The 20,506-nt window shown below is 38.9% G+C and overlaps 1 protein-coding gene across 1 annotated transcript in view; it reads left to right on the top strand.

Moving 5' to 3' along the window:
* LOC132982199 (complexin-2-like) overlaps positions 1–10,423 on the top strand; it is a 58,467-nt gene extending 48,044 nt beyond the window's left edge. Inside the window, exons 3-4 of the mRNA XM_061048550.1 lie at positions 1,863–2,038; positions 6,871–10,423. Coding sequence (XP_060904533.1) covers positions 1,863–2,038; positions 6,871–7,065 — 371 coding nt within the window. The 3' untranslated portion in view covers positions 7,066–10,423. The remainder of the gene's footprint in view (positions 1–1,862; positions 2,039–6,870) is intronic.
* The last annotated feature ends 10,083 nt before the right edge of the window (positions 10,424–20,506 follow it).

Here is a 20,506-nt window from a genome sequence, read left to right as displayed (position 1 = left end):
TCAGGTATCTGTTAGAGCGTTCCAACCACTGAACTGGAAAGAGGAGCTAATGCCTCTGAAGTGAGAACACACCGACAGTGCACTGTATCAAGGTTATGTTCACATCTCAACATGTGTCTGTGCAACTTCTTCAACTATGGTCTTTCATGTGGTTATAATTGAAATGGTTAAATACAAACATGATTTGTTCAAAGGGTTTTATTCATTTCATTTAAACCACACTGTTTTTATTCCTTAAGGGTTAATGAGAGTATAATCTGCTAGTTCTTCAATGAAACACTCACAGCAAATCAAAGCAAGACAGTTGATGTCTACTTTCTGATAAGCATGGCTATATAGTGTTTATGTTCACATTCGTCATCATCATGTACAAGACAGCACAACTTTGCATCTTCCAACAACTTAAAAAAGCAATGGCTGTGCAGGTCCTCAAAAATGAACACTATACGCGGTTGTAAGATGCAGTATGCACATGAACAATAGGGGGCAGTGTAGAGGCAGAGGTTGACAGGATCAACACAGCAGCAGGGACAAAAATCGCAGAATGTTTTGAGGACAAGTGTTGTTAACATCATGCACATCAATAAGTGGCATACAGCCTGATTTCTCTGGTGTGGCCTCTCGAGACATCCTTGAATAACACATTTAGTTCATAGTCAAGTATGTGAACAAATGTTCATGACGTGGCTGATTGTGTACTCAAAGGTGAAGTTTATAAAAAAACTTTGGTCTCAAAGAACTTCCGTTCACTTGGGAAGCTTGGATCTGTTCCTATGTTTAAGGGTGTGTGTGTGTGTGTTTGTCTGACATGTAGGCATCAAACTTGCGGAAACACTTCGAACAAAATTGAAAAAGAACTTGAACCAGCACAACAAAATGTTTACTATGAAGGGTCATCCATCTCTCTCTGTCCAAGTTGTTTTCATTTTGTACTAGAGTGAAAGGCAGAAAATGGCTTCATCTGAGACCTGACAGCTCCGACAGGATTGAAGTTGTGCACACAGCAGGACTATTGCATTGTATCACAAGGTTTCATATTATAGCGAAGGCGTCGCTAATCTACCCGATGTAAACTGCCTATAGAGCATTTGTATATGGACAGAGATTTGAAAAGACAAAAAGAAAACAGGACATTTGATATGATCATCATTTGATGATGATATTGGTGGTCTGTCAACAAAAAGATGTCTAAAGGACAGGAAAGCCAAATAAAATGGCATTTTATAGATTTTATTATAATTATATTTGTCTTAGCAGCCTGTGCAAAGATAAAAATCGTAGCATTTAAAGCTATCTACAACAACATAAATAATGGTCATGCACTAACAATTGCAGACAGGTGAAGGGATCAGTAGCAAAATGGGCTCCAATCTGTTTTATTATTGTCCTTTGTACAGCACTCTAACCTTTTTGTTCCTAGGTCTTGACCCAATGTCCAAGTGGATGCTTTGCTTTGGATGAAAAATCTAGTTGTAGAAAGAAAAAGGCCAGTTTGAGCAGCACAAAGACAATCAAGAGACTTGCTAATAATTTATAGCGGCATCTTTTATCTCAGGCTTTTTGTCTGGGCGCTCACCTCTTGTTCTTTTTATTGTCAGACGCTTTTGTCTTTGGTTCAGTCAAGGGCTGATCAAGCTGCTCTTTCACTGGCATGAAAGAGAACTGAAATACAAAGACGTCTCTGTTGAATAATCTCAACTTGAGATGTTCCACAGTCACGCCAAATGCTTAGCAACATCTGATTGCTGAGATCTATTATTTACAATTACCGTAAATTGCCATTGTCATTGGTCAAAGATTTCTGTCTTGATGTTTGTTTAACTCATCACCTTTCCCTCTCTCTCTGTCATCATCAACAATAGGTGCCACCAAAGACATGGGCAAGATGCTCGGTGGGGAGGAGGAGAAGGATCCCGACGCGCAGAAAAAGGAAGAAGAAAGGCAAGAGGCCCTGAGGCAACAGGAGGAGGAGAGGAAGGCCAAATATGCAAAAATGGAGGCAGAGAGAGAAAACATCCGACAGGGAATCAGAGATAAGGTAAGACAAAACAAAAAAAGTCCCAGCTCACTTTATAAACACAACATTCACATTTAAAAGAATGCTGTTGTTTTGAAAAGAACGAGTTCAAATTTTACACAGTGCACAGTGGAGACTGAATGAATCCAACGTCAGAGGAAACAACAGGTCTAATACAAGATGTGAGCTAAGCAGAGCTTCTGCTCTGTGAATAAATTAAAGTAGGTATATTGTTAGTTTAAATCTGTGCTGAGCATCACGTATGTTCCATCAGTGGCTTATAAACAGATGAAAAGTAGTACCCAATGACATCATGCCTCTTTGTGTCATATTAAGTTTGCTTTTAAGACAGGTCAGGTTCTTCAGTTTACGCGTTAAAGATTTCTTGGTGATGAAATTCAGTTATCAAGCCTTAGACCCCTTTGTCTCAAAAGGCCTATCTTGTCTGTGATACCAATGATTAACATTTTATTACAAATGAATTAAACAGTAAGCATACATTTATCAAAGCCCTTTCATATGTAGATGAATATTCATCTTGACATTGCTAATATTTAATTGAATATCTGACATGAACACTCCCTAAGACCAAGCTGAGTTTAAAACTTTCCCGTCTTTGGAGTTTGAGGATCGGCTGCACACTCCACTGAGTCCTCAGAGATTCTTTAGTTTGTGTTTGGAACAACTGGAAAGAAAAGGGAAGAGGGCGACAGAGCGATATGACAGGATATCTTTGGAAAGTGTTTGATTATAGCGAGTGGAGAAGGACTGACTAAGCGTGACTGTCTTCACTTCCACTGACGCAGGCCTGTGTCGCTGTGAAACAAGTGTGAACGGGAGAGAGGGAGATAGAATTTGACAGATTGCAAGAGAAAGAATCACAGCGGCATGAAGAGAAAACAGAGAACAATCAAGGGAGCAGAAGGATGTACAAAGGAGATATCCATCAATCAATACCACCAATGTTTTGTTTTTTACAACAAAGCAAAAAAGAAAAACTGAAATCTCTACCAGGTGTTGAGCTACAATTTGTGATTGTACCTCTCCAACTACTCAGTTAATAGACCGTCTATAGATTTGTCTAACTCTCTATCAGTCTGTGTAGTCAAAGTTAGCAGAAACATAAGCTTGATTTTATGTCACAGGCTAAATAACCACATCATCTACTTTTCTAAATCTGCTCTCTCTTTAAGTAGCATCTGTTGTGAATTAGTATGAGTAGCCATTAGGGACATAATTCAGACTGACCTGTACATTAACTAAACTCTTTCATATACTTTTCATCAAACTTGGCACATCTTCAGGGGTAATGCTTTTACATTTACAAGTAAAAACTCTTATCAAACACAGCAAACACACACAAAGCTTTCACACACAGACTACAACTACAATTTACGAATACATAGCTGAAATGCTCTGGTTGTGAGACTTCACTGTTTTCTAGCAATTACAAGTTAAAAGGCAGAGTCATCCTAATCTGTAGGAAACAGGGAGACTTAACACTAAGGCTTTAATATGCTCCTGTTGCATTTGAGGTGTTCTGTGTCCCTGCAGGCTGGAGACTTTGAATGGGAGAGGTAATTGTCAATCATTTTTTTTATTTGGCAAATCAGAGGCCTACAATTGAATGTCAATCAAAATCTAATTTCAACAATACACAGTCTTAGCCTCGTTGTCAATCACTTGTTATGGTTTTAAGTCTACAGCTAATACTGAGCCAACAAACTTGGTCAAAGTAAAGGAAAGCTACTGCCGTTCATCTTTACAACAAAACAATGATTCACACATTCATGTGATGTGCACTCGTTTCACTGGTGTGAAGCTATTGCAGCTGTAAGCATGCCAACAAAAAGGATCAGAGTGTGAAACATGTTCTGCTTTGTCTTTCACTGCTGATTCTAATTGCTGCAGCTTCCTGCCTCCCCACATTGACTTGGATGATAGTTTGTGTTTTATTGATGGTGTAATGGTTTTGAGGGTTACGATTATGGTTACAAAAAAAGAAGGGTAACAAAATAGTAGAAGTGCATGAAGAATTTGGAAGAAAATTATTCCAAATGGTCTCAAGGTTGCAAGATGACTCATTCAAAATTAAACCAACAACTTGCTGATATCCATTCTGTTTTGGCCTTGAAAGTTTTCCATTATAAACAAATAGTTTTGGATACATATATGGGAGACTCCCCTCACAGACTTACACTTAAAAATTGAATTTGAGGTACTTAGAAATATTAAACTTGACAAAAGGATGGTAAGGTTTAGCCAGATGCAGAATTTATTAAACTGAAAACAATTTCAGTTTTGGCTCTTAAAGGGTTAAAAAAAAAAAAAACCTCACTGTCTGCTTACTGTTTGACTTTTCTGTTCTCAACAGCACAAGTCCTTCCCCAGAGATGTATACACTGCCCCTTGCACAACTTCACAGCAGAAATGAACACTAGCAGGTTCCCTTTAAGATATTTATTGCTCCAGAATCACATTAACGTGTTACTTGGAGAGCAGGAAAGAGGTCATGCTGGAGTCCAGCTCATTTCCTGCGTCCCTGCCTCAAGATGAACCTTTCACTCAGCCTGTTTGACCTGTAACCTTTTTCCTGAAGTCCCACTGTATTGATTTTTTTTTTCCTCCAACTGGGACCACACATTCTGATTCATTTATAGCTGCCCACAGACACCAGGTGTTTAATGTTTACTGACTGCTTGATGATCCACTCTGGTCCTGGTTGTCTCAGATTTGTATGAAGGTTTATTGAAGGCTGTCACAGTTTTTGTTATGAACTGCTTTGGCATACATGAAATCTAAAGCCCAAACAAACAAATTCCAGGATTTACAGGCCTTTACAATGAAATCAATGGTGGGAAATAGACAAATGAATCCAAATGAACCTTTCACACCTGCCGTCATTATATGGCTCCTAAAAGGCAAGGTCAGGTGTTGCTTTGCCTTTGGTTCAGCACCAAAACAACCACTATATGCTGCCAAACTATTCACATTAACATAAAATAATACAAATGGTTTTAACACACCTGCCACAATTGTTATGGGCATTAAGCATAACAAAAAACAAAAGTGATAAGAGCCATAAAACAGAATACTCCTTTTATTAAACATCAAGCAAGTCCATTAGTCTCAGTTCTCAGGTGCAGGAATTAGCAAACACAGTTTGCTTAGGGGTCATTCCAATGTATTCGTTTTGGTTTTCACAAGTACAGATCGTACTAATCCTGTTGCCCCCGGTCGGGTTTCAAGGACTCTTACAGTCAACGGAGAACCACATAGAGAGCATTAGAGTCTATTATTACTATGTGTCCTTCCTGAAAGATTTCTCCTGACACCGTTCTATTTAGTCTCTGCTGCATCAGTGGTAACTCTCTTACCCACCATGTACAGAACAAGACAGATATATATTGTATTAGTCTCCATCTGCATCCTGTAAATAGATCCTTTGGTTTGAATAAGGCTGGTGGTAAGTTAGGTTGAATCTTGGGTCGTCAAAGATGGTTGGGTGTAAGAGGTTCAAGATCATTCAGATTATCTGAACCTGTAGTTAATGGACGACTGAGTGTGCCCTCTGCCTCACAGAAGATAGTGTGAGTTTGCTGTTTGCAAACTGATGGCAATGTTTTCTTTACAAGGCGATTCAGCCTTTCCCAAACACCACTGTGGTGTTCACCTTAGGGTGGGTTAAATATCCATGAAGCACCCGTCTGCATGCCCACAAATGGCTCTAACAGTAACGGTAAACATCCAACCAGAACCCTCTTCATAAAAAACACAAGCTGCCAGAATATTTGTTGCTAATTATATTCAAGCTAAAATAATTATCCTCTGCTCACCATCTGTTTGGATTCACAGAACCTTCAAGCTCAATTAGAAAAGAAGCGTTCAGACTGACATGCAGCATTATGGGTAAATTGTCTGAGCTTGTCTGGACTTGTTTGTTTCCTGCTGCTGTGATTGTGCAAAACTTTGTTTTGCCAAAGTATAATTTTTTGTTGTTGTTGCCTAGCCTATTGCCAGAAAAGAAGAGTTTTTTTTAGGGACATAATATATATGTGACTCAAAGCAATACATGCAGAATGATCAGTTAATAAGATCAACTTTCAACAACTTTTAAATTGCAAACAATTACAATCAAGGTGCAGGCTTCCATATTTCCATGCTGCTGCTGTTTTGCCACTTAATGTTTTTAGTAACAATTATGTGCTCTGTGTCCTTAAAAAAACACTTGAACAGAAGTTTGTGCAGCCAGCAGTTTCGTTAGCTAATTTTCTCCACACATCCAGCTGAGCTCCTCTCCTGATAATTGGTACATAAAATATCCTGAAAGTAAAAATTAGAGCAAGAAGCAGTGAAACTCATGATTACAAACACTCTCAGCCCAAACTTCTTTCAGTTCCAACTCAACATATAACTGCTCAAATTGATTGTAACTGCTTCATGCAGGACCCACACATTTACAATAGACAGTGCTTAAACTTCATTAAGCTGCATCGGCTAATTTGTGCAAATGGAGAAATGTGAATCACTCTGCAAGTGATGCAATCATTTGAAACCAATTTACCTCAAATGCATGAAATGATCATGTCACGCCTCTTTCGCCTCTGTTTTCAGAGGAGAACAATTTGATGTCAGTCTCTGTATTCACAGGAAGATATGCAGCAAAGACAGAGCGGCAAACTGTTGAAGTGAAGGGACAAGTTGTTCCCACTGCATAAAAATCATTTACTGTTTGATGGCGCCGGTGGCCATGTGGTTGGTTCGCGCCCCATGTGAAGAGGCTGTTGTCCTTGAGGCGGAACATCCAGATTGGTGCTTAATGTCATTCCCTGCTCTCTCTCCTTGCTGTGTAGTACGGCATCAAGAAGAAGGAGGAGAAGGAAGCCGAGGCAGCGGCTGCGATGGAGCAGGCCTCCGAGGGCAGCCTCACCCGTCCGAAGAAGGCCGTTCCCACCGGCTGCGGGGACGAGGAGGAAGAGGAGAGCATCGTGGACACGGTCATGAAGTTCATACCAACCCCACTCATGGATATGTTCAATAAAAAGTAACAGTGCTTTGGGTGTTATGTGATAAAACTTCTTACAACGTTCATCTAACTAAGACTAATGCTGTACGACCCCACCCCCACCCAAACCTACAGTCACACTTTTCTTCACCCCCAACCCTCACCTTCAAACCCTTCGACCCAACTTCTAATCGTCCTGGAATTAAGCAATGTGCAATGATTTTGCCCTTGATTTGAAAGACCTGATCCCTTATGGTGATATGTACTTTTAAATAACCTGTGATTAAAACTGCATTTTAAAAGTATGTAACACCTGCACAGATCTTTACCTCGGGGCAAATCATATGCCATGCTTTCCAGGACAGAAATCACCCATCATCCACCCTTTTTGTTTGTAAATAAGCCTCGGGTTATAAAAAGAGAAAATATATAAAAGTGAAATGTGACATATAACAAGATGAATAAGAGTATAAGCCATATTTTTGACTTTTCAGAAATTATCCAAATCATATCAAAATTTGATTGAATTTTCCTGTTATGTTCTTGCTAATATTTGATACATACAGTGTATATAAATACTTATTACATTTTTATTAGTTCTCCGTTGTGAGGATTCACCCCATTAATTGTCCCTTATGTTATGGGTTTATTGTGATTGTGTAATATGAGCGCTGGTGGAGTCAAAACATAATCTGTAAACCAGAAAGTGAAGGAGTTCATTAGAAATTATGCTTTTATTATTTTTATTTTCCTGTTTTAAGCATGCAGTAAAGTTTTGTGAAGTGAATTACAAAAAATGGAAACCATTTCCTTTGTTACGATGACACAAAATACATTGATATTTGAGGCAATAACTGGTTTTCCATTTTTATTCCATCAACATCTCGTCCATTATGTACAGTAGGTGTCTGAAATGTTCTTCCATTGGGGAAACTATAAATGTTCTCCATAATGAAGTTTGTCTCCAAGAAGTTAGATGGAATTCGTACGATAAATTAACTCGCTTCACATGTTTGTTGTTTGAATATTCAGTTTTGTATGTCCTCTGGCAGATGGCACTCGCTCTGTTTCTGCTGTAGGACTTCCAAATCTTTAGTCCAGGCTTGTATAATTTGATTTCTTTTTACATTTCCATCACTTTTTTGTAAGTAAAAGAAGCTTCACAAACACAACTATGTTGTGAACACAATATATGTGAACAGACAGTGACAATAGTGCAATATAGTGTTGGAAAATGAAGTTGTCCTGTGTCCGTTGGTTTAACTGATGGGAGTGAAATCCCAAATCAGCAATAACAGACAATCTTCATTGTTATGTGTTTAAAGTTGCTCCTTAATGTGTTAGTTAATGTAAAAGGCAGAGGTGTGTCTGCATAGTGACAGTGATGCCTTCGTAAAGGTCAGACATATTTGATTAAAAAAGAGAAAAGGGGAAAGGTGGAACGTTTTGTTTGTCTCTTAAAAAAGTTCAGTCACAGTTTATGGAACGATTAGCACAACCAGGATTTGTGTTTGAAATAACAAAACTAAAAGGTTTCCTAAAGGTAGGCAGTTACAATACATGCAGAGACATGAGATTAAATAATGAGGGTCTTTTTAAAAAGCATGAAAGCTCCATGATCGACCAACAGATAATGTTTACCTGCTCTCTGTAGAGTTCAGTCTGTCCTGCTGAAATACACAGACGCACAATTAAAAAAAAAAAAGAATCATAAGAGGATGAAATCTAATGTTTCTCCATATGCCTTGTTTTTTAATTTCTTCGTCATTCCTCTGTGTCTTGTTCAAACATTCCAGATATTTCCAACATTCCAACAGACTCGTGCTGGTAACACACAAAATGACAGTGGGCCTCAGCCGATGCCTTCGTTAGCCTATGAGGTCATCACAACAAAGAAGACAAATCCGACACTATGAAAGCTAGGGAAAAATAATGTAATGTTAAGATTCCTGTCTTGACCAAGTAAATGCAAAGTAATTTTAGCTACCTTGTATTGAAGAAAATCCCACATTAAGTTTGAGCACATCGTCAGTGTTACTATTCAGCTAGCTAAACACTGATATTAGCCTACTCTAACTCAAAACATGTGCATTCCTGTGGCATAGACGAGGGAAATGTAGCTTTTATAAACGCTTTGTGAGCTCTGTAATCATGTTGAATATATGAAAAGAACATCTAAGCCACCTATAGAGCACATTTATTGAACTCCCAGTGTTGTTATTGTACTCTGTAAACTGCCTTTGCCAGCCTCTGTGTTAGCAGATAGTCAGCAAACCGATAGTTGTTTACATGCATCAAAAACACTCAAACCCATTTTCAGAGCAGTTTTCCAATCAAACCAAAGAATAGTGCAGGTAGTAGTAGACTTAGACAAGATTTTCCATGTTGTTTATTTACTGCATATCTGGTTTATTTTTAAATTCTCAGGTATTCTAGCTCTTAGTTTTAACAGAACCGTATCTAGCCTTCTCTTAGCATAATTAGCCTTCTCTGCAAACAATTAAATTAAAACTCTTTTTTCCAGGGGCCGAGCAAGCCTACACAATTCTTTCTTTTTGAATCACATATTTCTTGTTTGGCCCAAGAATATTCCAGAAGCTAGAATAACTGCCCACGTTGATCCATATTTAACACTTTACTAGCAAACTCGCAGACCTTCAGGCTACCAGTTACCCTTTGTAAACTGGTTGGCCCTGAAACCAGATCACCCTTTACATCTCGTCCATCAACGCCATCATAAATCCATTTACCATCATATTGTAAAATGCAAATTGATTGCGCTCTAAATGGCTTATAGACCACTGCCCAAACAAACTGCCCAAGTCATGCGTAATCAATATTTAGCAGTCCAGTAGACTCCAGTTCGGTCTGAAGTCGCTCATTTGTGCCGCTCATACAGCCATTAGTATGATTAAGAAACTGCCTGAAAAATATGCCATTAAAAATAATCCTTTGATGTGACTTGAATGTAACTGTCTGATGTATCGCTCTCGTTGCATCTGTCTTACTCTGTTTTGTACTTGTTGAGAAGATGCTTACTCCTGTGCGGTATTTAGTTTCTTTATTGTCTGTAGCCAGTCCTGTTTCTGTCCGCTGGTGGTTTGTATTTTTAAGAAGAAAAAAAAAAGAATGATCATTTAGTGAATTCTTTTTGTACTGCAGAAATATTCTCACCCTTCTCCCTCCTTCTCTCTATCTCCCCGTTTGTTGACAAAATGTATGCATGCTTATGGTGTGCGATGTAGGCAAGGTTGTTGATAAATCGTTATGTGTCTTCTGTGTGTTCCGAAGCTCCACCTGTTAGCCTCACTGCATGCCATTTTAGACAGATGTTTCAGTCTGTAACCTTCCTTCAAAAATGGAATCACCGCACACTCTGAGAATAAAGTGATTTCATATAATTTTTCATCGTCTTGTGTTTCTGCATTCAAACAACTCTGCGGTAGGCCTTTGGCTGCTGCTGCTGCTTATCTTTGTAGAACAAGAAATCAATGATTGGAAGCTGTAGGAGTAACATACAGTGCATTTACAGTTTGAGGAGGCAAAATCATTCCTTATAGAGTAACAAATTATCTGCACTCTTGGATCATTGCATGACATTCAATAAGGACGTACAGTATGTGCAAAGACCTTCAATGTATATCACATGGTACTGTTTCTGTCAGTCAATCCTGTGTTTCATCTCAACATGGCTGTTGTTTTTTTTTCTCAGAAGGATTTTTAACATCTATTCAATAAAAGCGAAAAGGGCTTTAAACAGAATGCACTGTTGTTGTTCAAATATGGTTTTATGGAAAACCCCACAGAGACATCAAAGCAATGCAAATAGAATCTCTCTCAGAGCGGTTTGTTTGACATAAGTGGGTCTGTGATACTGGTATCTGCAAACCTTTAATTCAAACAAATCCACTTAAAACGATGATGGAGAAACGCCAAGCAAGGATTAGGGACAGCAATAACTTCAGAGTTGGGTTTTATTCCGGCACAATAGGAGGCCGACATTCAAACTCAATTGATTGTGATGCTTTGACATTTTCTGGGTTTATTGCCTGTCAAAGTTTTGGTTCTGATTTTAATTGAGGTTCTTTGAAAAGGTTGTAGTTGCATACACAGTGCTTAGTTATTTAACTCACCTTCCACCTGTACATTTTACTTTGAAAAGGACAGCTGCCACTGCTTATCTCATTTGCCATAGCTGTTTGTTTTTACCAAAAAGCACAATTTGTCTAAGGAAGATTAATAACTTGACATTCAGTTGATGCATTAATAAGTATTTCATTTGTCTGATGCATCTGACAACTTGGTGGTAAGCTGTCGAGCTTCAGTAAACACGCGGTTTGCAGAGCAGGGGGGAACAAAATCTTTCTTACTGTCTGTTACAACAGATGTTTACTGATTTATGCTCTGCTGGTTGCTCTACAGAGATTCCCCATTAAAAGAGACAGGTTCTTATTGTTGTAACATTAAGATGAAATACGAAGTACTATTTCCTAACTTTCCCTGAATTTAAAGCCATTTATCTCTTGATACATAGGCTACTATTGGTTATTAAATTACATGAGGCCATCCTCAACTGTAAAGTTATGATCAAGAAACTATAATCAAATCCAAATCCAATCATCTTTCCACGGGTATATACTTAAAGTCCAACATTTCCTGTTAAATGAATGTCAGATACTATACTGCTCCCTACCGAATGAGTTAACACATGATGATTGAAGCCATGGGCCGATGCTGAAAACCTTATTAGTCTTTGGTATGAAAAATTGGTTGTTGATTGACATTCATCTAGAAAAAAACAAGCTGCACCCGTCTGCTAGCAGTGATATATCTGCAAGAGAGCGCTATCAGAAGAGATGTACCGTACTGTTGCTGTCTGTGGTGAGTAGCAAATCCAAAGAAAAGACAGACACTCAATTGGGTGATGTTTGGGTTTCTCAGAGGGAGGTTCAAAAAGGCGTCTTGTCACCAGGTGCTTCCCAAGAAAACAAACTGTAATCCACTAGATTACCAGCAGTTTTTAAAATAATTTTTTTGTTCAGTATCTAAACTTTTGATACCTGTATTCTGAGATTTTACTTAGAGGGTAACTTTAGAAATTCAGTATGTCACTTTAATGTAAAACTTTCATTTATATCAATTTACAATCTAAATGGAACAAAAAGCAAAAAAAAAAAAAACACAAATATGAATGTAACAGGTAACATCCTGTTATCCAATCACAACACATCCCTTTATCCATTCAGTCCATTTCCTCCAGTGTCTCCTGTCCTTGCCAAAGTTTTTAAATAATGAGTCGGTTTTTCCAAGGAATATGTTTGTTCTATGTCTAACATCTGTGCTGGGATAGATGGTTTTTCCTTGTATGAAAAAAATTGCCATAGCTGGGAACGAGATATTCTGATTTTCGCACATTGAGTCACTAAATGCCAAACTTTGGAAACCCTGGATTCTTCGCCTCTCATAATGCAACTCAACTCTGTCATTAGTACGAACACCACTCCATTACTTGTAAACACAACCATTTTTTAATTCATTGAACGCCTCCAGTTGAAAAGGACCCCGATGACATCAATACAACAGCATCCGGGTGTTTTCTCAGATTTTAAAGGTTTCTCAAAGCCACTGACATTATACAACTATTCTATAAAGTGAGTTATGATGCAATGGTATTAACCATTAATCCTCTCAAGCAGAATGGTTCCAACTGAGACCTCATGTAATGTCAGCTTTTTATCTTTCTTGGCTAACACTCTCTTCATATCATTTTCTTTAGCACACATTAATATATATAAACCTGACTGTTGTAAGCTTATACATGAGAAACTGAGTTGATCACCCAAGGCTCTTTTAGTAACATACTAGGACAAGACAGTTTTATCTGCAAAATACATCTTAATAAGGATGCAAATTTAGTTTCCCCATTTACCAAAATTTGCTGGAGTCCAAATGTACCCCCACCAACAGATTCATGAGGTTTCTCTTCTTCATGCAACACAGCAAGTGTGTGTCATTATATTCACAGCTCACATTGGAGCTCCGTGATAGCACAAGACCCGGTTGCTCAGTTTGTAACAGAACTGCAGAGCCATTTCAGGTTTCACTGTTCAGCTGCTTTTCCTCTACAGGCTGTTGAGCACACTCTGGGGTCTTGGCTCCTCCTTGGCAATAAAAGTCCACGAGTCTCCCTGCAGGAAATGGAGGTATAAATCAATTCCATTAGCATTCATGCTCTGAGGTTGCCTTTTCAGAGCGAGCTGCCTTTATGCTCTCTGAGCAGCACTCAGGCTGCAGGGGAGCCGGAGCTCTATTGGTGTCCTGTGTCCCAACAGTCAATGTCAATTAACTGCTCTCCACTGAGCACCAGAGCCATAATCCAGCCAGTGAGCACAGACTGGAACTGAACTCTTAAGAGGGGATTCTTTTCTTTTTCTTGGGTTTGAATGGAGATGTTTCCCTTCATGAGAACATGGACAGAACTACTGTTATCAGAAACAATCTGCGCCTTTCTTTCTATGGTCATTTACTAAAGGTCAGCTGTGTCAGACTCCCAGGATTAATGTCACAATAAACATAATAAAAGCAATGATTAGCCTACCAGTGATATATTGACTTTAGTGCCGATCTGATGGATGGTATATATCTATCGGAACAGCTTAGGAAGCAGAAATCTGCCCAATCGCTGAGCTTAATATCATTGGATGCACCAAACTTGGAGTCCTACATCAGTTTCTAACAAATAGGGTGACAGGCAAAACACTCTTATATTGTAACCAGCAGAGTTTTGCAGATAATTTAGGTCACAGCCGTCTTCTTATTTACGCTAGTCAGCTTGCCATTGTTAACATTAGCTTGCAGAAGGGAACAGATATTGTGAGTAGAATTGATGGACTACATCTATGATTGTATTGTTGATGGTATTGACGCTTAAACGTGTTAATGGAGAAAAAAAACTATATCGTCCATATATAGTTGATTGTTGCTGGGATTGCATAATGGCCAATACATTCCGTTTCTTTAGCTCTCCTGAATGAATCTTTGTACAACCAGTCAGGTCAATAAATCTCAGATATTAAACCAAAATGCTTGCAAGACCAAAAATCGTGTCCCTTGCCTTGATTAATTTGTAATCAACTACAGATTGCGTTTATATTCAAATATCTGCTTAAAGAGATCACACTTTTTTTTAAGAATCCCTCAATTGCCTTCTACATTTGTGTATGAATGACTAAAACAAGTATTCTATATCCTCCGTCTGAAGTCTCTCCAGACAGCACACAGCACCTAAAGACAACAAAAACAGCATCATATATTCATAGTTTGTTTACATGTGATATAGCTTCGTGTGTGAGAGCAGTGTGAGGCACAACAGGGTCTCAGCTGTAGATGGAAATGTTCAGTTTGAGCAACAATGCATGACCAGCAGGACTGCATTTCCATATTGCAAAACTAATACTCAGAGACAGGCAGCCACCCAGAGAAGCTTTGTTTATTTTCACATCAAACTGCATCCAATGGGCACACCATATGCTCCTGACATAAATGCAAACATCTCTTCTGTCTTGCATATTTTGATTATATGCAAATGAACTCTTGACAGGTAAATGTGCAGCATTCCAGCACCGGCTGTTTTCCTTCTGCCGCTTTCTCTTTCATTCCGCTTAAAGACTAGGAGACCTCGATAGGTATCACAGGGTCCTTGGGAGAGTCTGATTGACAAGTCCATTGACATGAGATCACAGCAGCCGTGGCAGCTCAGATGAAGCTATAATAGGTCTGTTTAATGAATAAAGAAGCCCAGTTCCCCTTCCGTATCAGCATCAGACCTAGAAGCTGCTTTTCCATCCAACTCGGGGACAAAAGGTCTGAGGTATTATAAGGCATTTAATTTCAGCAAAGGACTCCGAGGGGACATTCTTCTATTTCAGCGTGTTAAAAGGAGCGGACAAAGGGGCTGGAAGGTTTAAAAAAAAAAGTTAGGTTAAAGAGCACTGCTGACCTCAATCAGTGAGCATTTATCCTCTGAGTCTCAAGTGCTAGGTGGGATACGATGATGCTAAGTCTTTGACACACAACCTGCAAACAGTATAATCCTGTAGAGAGGCCTACATTAAATATAAAACATCCTCCTCAAATAGAGCATGAATACTGCATATTCCTCCTTAAGGATTGGAAGGAAGTAAACAGGATGTTTTGCTGGGTCTATAAATACTGCCGCGCTTCAACCTGTCACTCCCATACTGTTTATGTGCTGCTTCTCCCGTCTACAATGAAATCATCTCACATTTCATCAGCCAGCTTTCTCCCTAGATGTTTTCCTTAATGTGTCTCAGAATAAAAGTTACTTTTTGTGATGCAATTCAGAGCACCAACTGTTAAATGCAATATTGTTGGAACGTCATTTTCTTGAATGCTCTCCAAGGGGTTTCTGTAAGGCTATTGAGTGGGATTTCCTATGTATGTGAAACTGGTGGATATCGACTGCATTCTGGATTGACAGCTCACTTTGCACCAATGAGACTGGTTTACAACATTGTGGTGAATTCAGACTGGTTAAGGTGAAAAAGTGATTGGGTTTTTCATCAAACTAAACATTGTTAAGTGATTAAAATGAGCCTCTAATGAATTTCTAATAATTTATGCAAACCAGTGCATACATTCAATGGCAAATGAGTTTGCACCCGTGTTAGCCCCCGGGGCTGTGTTTGTTTTAAACCGGGGTGTGATCCAACGCAAAGCTGAGGACGCAGAAACATCCGCGCCTTAGACCAGTAAAACCAGATTCAGACACTGCCTCGAATCGGAAATCGCCTGATCAAACTAAAACATGGTCCGACATCTACAGAGCTGCACAGGGAGATGACAATGTTCCCCTCCTAAGTTTTCCTGCCATGTTTATTAGTCATCTCTCTCACACCTAACTACCTCTCCTAACACTGTATCACACATGACGTGTTCATAAACAGGCTATATTTGTAGCTTGTAAATATATTCCTCAGCATGTCTTTTCTAACACGACGCACTAAATATTGCACCATGTTCCACTGGTTTAAATCTCCAGCCTTACTTCCCAGGAAATGCTCCTTTTAGATTAAGCTCTGCTGAGCTGCAAAATTGAACTGCAGTCATCTATGGAAATTTGATAACAGAGGGTAATGCTCTGAGCCTGACATCTGAATTTTGACTCTGAGGCAGCTGTGACAGAGTCGTGTGAAGTAAATTGTTCTCCTTGTGGCTATCAAGGCGTTTGCTATGTTGTAAAATAATAGGGAAATGCAAGTGTGAGATACTAACTGCAGTGGTTCCCAGTGGAAACATTGTGATATCTTATTACCAAACTGTTTGATGAAACATCTGGGACTCCTCAGCCCATGTTCCCTTGATGCATCTTTGAATCCGCCCACATCTCCTCTCATCCAGGCCTGAGCTGTGACCGTCTGATCCATCCAGAAAACCAATTACATGTTGCAGGCACCCTAATTGTCTCAAATTTAATTTAAGGCACTCATTTGTTCCACAGTCAAGAGATGGGCCAAGATTTATGCAGAGAGGCCCTGTGCTGCTTCAAGCAAATGGGCTGCTTTGAAATTGAAATGCTGGCTTTTGTGCAAGACGCACTGGGCATCTCATGATATTTATTTGAAGTCAGGGGCTTAAAGAGGAGGTCATTTAATTTCAGATCCTTGTCATTGCATGATATTCTGATAGATATGTGTGATTTAAATGCAGATTCCCCATTACTTTAAGTGGTCTTGTGCTCCTACTCTGCCTTAAATGGTTAAAAAAGAAAAGGACAAATTACTATTAGTTCCCTTTGTGGAAATTCAACTTCAGTTTTTCACTACACACACACACACACACACACACACACACACACACGCACACGCACACGCACACACACACACACACACACACAGGCCTAAAGATACACATGAGCAGGACCTTTAGCTGGAAAATTGTGGGGGAGATGTGTTTGAGTGATGGGCTGCCACAAAGTGCAAAGTCCAGAGCTGTTAAGGGTTCCACTCTGGAAATATTGACTAAGTATGCTTCAGAGCATATTAGTAATAATGAGCATTTCCAAAGTCCAAAGAGGAAAGAGGGCCACCTTTATTATGCACAGCACATCCCCAGAAAGCTCTACATCCATTGAAAAAAATCATCATCGGAATCATTACTAAAGTTCAAAATGCTCAGTAGAAGTTTTTACATAACCTCAATTGAACGTTACCTGATTTTTTTGAATATGCTACTTTTTGAAGCATGAAAAGACAGAAACCTCATTACAGTAAGAACTAGGACAGTCCAATCAGAAACTTGTCCAGTTAGAGATAAAAATGGGACGGCAGGATTTCCATTCTTGTCCAAAAATGTTTGTTTTTGGCACACTGCTTCCCTGTGATATCATACAGTACGGATGTTTAGCTTTGGCAGGAGTCAACTGCAAAAGTCGGAGAGATGATTTTACTGATACATCAGAGCAACATGCTAGTTGTTAAAGATGGAAACAGTGGGAAACCTTAGATGACTCCTTAGGTTTGTGTCAACTAACCATTTTTATATTTTGTTTGTTAAAAACAGATTTAGAGCTGCGCAATATTGACATTATGCACTTTCTTCTCAAATATTCATATTATTATAAGTTGAAGATAAAACTGCTCATTAAGTCAAGTCATACACTGAAGAATTGTTGTTACTGCACGTGAAACAAGTGCAATGTTGTAAGCAGGTAGTGCCAAAAAATGTAAATTGGACCTTTAAATAGACACTGAGAGGTGATAGAATTATCACATGAACCAGCGTGCAGCATGTGAGCTAGAAATGTGTGTGGGGGTAAGAACAGATATGCTCCATTTGCTAAACTGCCAAAGAGTGGTGTGAGGTGTTATAATTGGGATGTGGAAAAAGGGAAGACATGGTACTCCAACAGTAGTTTCTATAAAACCTCAGAGAGTATCTAAAAGCATACTGAACACATAGCTAGTGTCACACCTAAAGAAAATAGTGAAGTATAGTGTTTGTTATCAAATGTCCTTCAATGTAATACAAATATAATAAAAAGAGGAATAATTTCCAACTGTTTCAAGGTTTTTATTTATCACATAACCCCATTCAGATACACATGATTATTTTAGCAAAGTTGTCATGGCAACATCAGGCTCTGCAGTCAAAAATATCATCAGAACATGTTGATCTTCGTGTAACAGCATACTTTCTGGCAGCCGTGTTGAAGGTTGCAACACAGCAGACACAGCTAACTTCTGTCTTCTACTTCGCAGACTTGTTAAGACTGCAAGCCAAAAACCTTTTGGGTATACCAAGATTGGGTCCAAGGTCATTTTTCCCCAGCCCCCCTGATGTCAGCTGAGAAAAAAACAGCAATGTGTAATTCTTGACACGGATTCAAAATCTGTGCCCCGTTGATTTGTGATCTGTGGGCAGAGTTTGGGAAACAGAGGGCATGGATTTGTTATTTGTGGATTGGGTATTTTTAAAGAACAACGAATGACTTCAAATGTATCTGTATTTAAGATTAGCATTTGATGCGTTATTGCTCTGGGCTTTTTACAGCTTGTACTGTACAGTGAAGTGTTTAATTTATTGTGCTTTTCACTTACTTGGACTAACACTTGGCTGATGCCTTCGCCATGGAAATGGTCCATTCCTTTTTTTCCAGAGAAAGATATCACGTTTTCAAATCCATTCCCATAGTTTACAGAAGCCATATATTGCATATCGACCAGCATGGAATATGCATCTGATTTGTAAACCAAGTATACATTTAAATACAGCTCTTCATTTTCCTCATGTCACACCAGAGTTGCCCCCTAGATATTCGATGCAGCAAAAAATATAAATAAAAAACACCCTTTCACAGATTTCACAGGTGGTTTATGGAGTGCTATCAGTCCGAAAATGTGTTTAAATGAGTCTTGGTGCTTTGGAATCTTGAACTGAATTTCAAAATGTATTCTGCATTACTCATAGCCCGGCATCCAACATCCAAGTTCACTATGCAGCAGAGCAAAAAGCCCTGCTGCTGCTAGCAGAGCGATACATTGCGCAACTCAAAGAACATAGTGAGACAGGACAGGACTGTTCATGGGGGTATATGTATTGTTATCTAATAATGTTTGTATTTTATTGTACCTTCATATCTGTAGTGTTATGTGGTTTTATGTTACTGAACAGTGCATATTTTTACACTGAAGACCCAGAGAGGGACAAGAGTTGAATTGAGCAAAAGCTAAAAACACATCAGTGTCATGCTCTGTATTGGAACTATGTTAAATTGCATCATCACTACATATGAAATAAACTACATTAAGTCCAATAGCCAATGCACATAGTTAGTCATGCCTGAGAAGTCACAACTCTCTACTGGCAGATATAGATAGGTCAGCACTTGTGATTACTTCTGGATGGATGGGCTGCCTGTAGTACTATAAATCCCTTGTGTTTTTTTTATTCATCATAATTCATTAAATGTGTTTAGCTGGTGTAATTATTTCTGGAGAAGATTAACTAATTAAAAATGCACTATAAGTCTAGCAGTTCCTTTCTAATGTCTCTCCTACACAGCCCTGGTCCACTGACGCAGGTGATGCTGTTACTAAAATGTATCTTTTGACTGACATCTCCCTCATTCTCCTCTCAGTTATTAGATTAGTTAATAACATTTGCTCTCCATTTATTACACTGAGAAGGATGGTGGGGCAGATTCACGTCCAGCCAGGAGTTAATTTAGCTTCATTTACCTCAAGCAGAGTTCAAATGGAAGTCCCATTAAATCTCTGTCCAATCTTACAGCTGAGGTCTAACAAGCCTTCAAAACTTTTTTGGGGGGGCCTGCGGAGGCTTGCTATAAGTTTAAAAACGTATGCTGCCTGATAGTTATTTTTACTTGACCTACACAAGCAAAATCTCCAGAATCAGATTCTTTATTTCATTCATTCACTCTGTTTAAAGTTGCACAAGAAAAAACCAGAACAACGAATATCAGCACATTTGAAAGTTTTCTGTTACACATTTGAAACCCAGAAGAGATGATTATTAAATGTATACACCATGGGAGCCACTAGCATGCTATTTTAAGTCCAATCATGGATGTTTCATTCTGGAAATAAAGCCTTACATATGAACTGTCCAGTGGGCTCAATGCGTCTGCAGGAGTGAAGTGTTTCAGTTGATAACAGAAAAGATTTTGAAAGCTTACAATTTTCTCTTTTCAGAGCGTCAGGCTGTAACAAGAGGTTTGGTATCTCTGAGATGTAGTCAGTACAGCCAAGATTCAATTGTGTTACACTTCAATTGTGGATACTACAGTGGTCTTATCTTTTCCTCTCTGTCGCCTCAAGAGAAAGATGGCATTGTGACCCCCGGCAAACAAACTGAGCAGATAAACAAAAGAGTCTTTGTGTCCGCTTAGACTCCATTTTCCACCGCACAAAAGCAAGCGCTGACTTTTATAATAGCTGCAGCTG

Source organism: Labrus mixtus, chromosome 10, assembly GCF_963584025.1.
Source record: "Labrus mixtus chromosome 10, fLabMix1.1, whole genome shotgun sequence".
NCBI lineage: Eukaryota > Metazoa > Chordata > Actinopteri > Labriformes > Labridae > Labrus > Labrus mixtus.
Note: the sequence above shows the minus strand (reverse complement) of the source record. Positions and strands in the feature narration are given on the sequence as shown.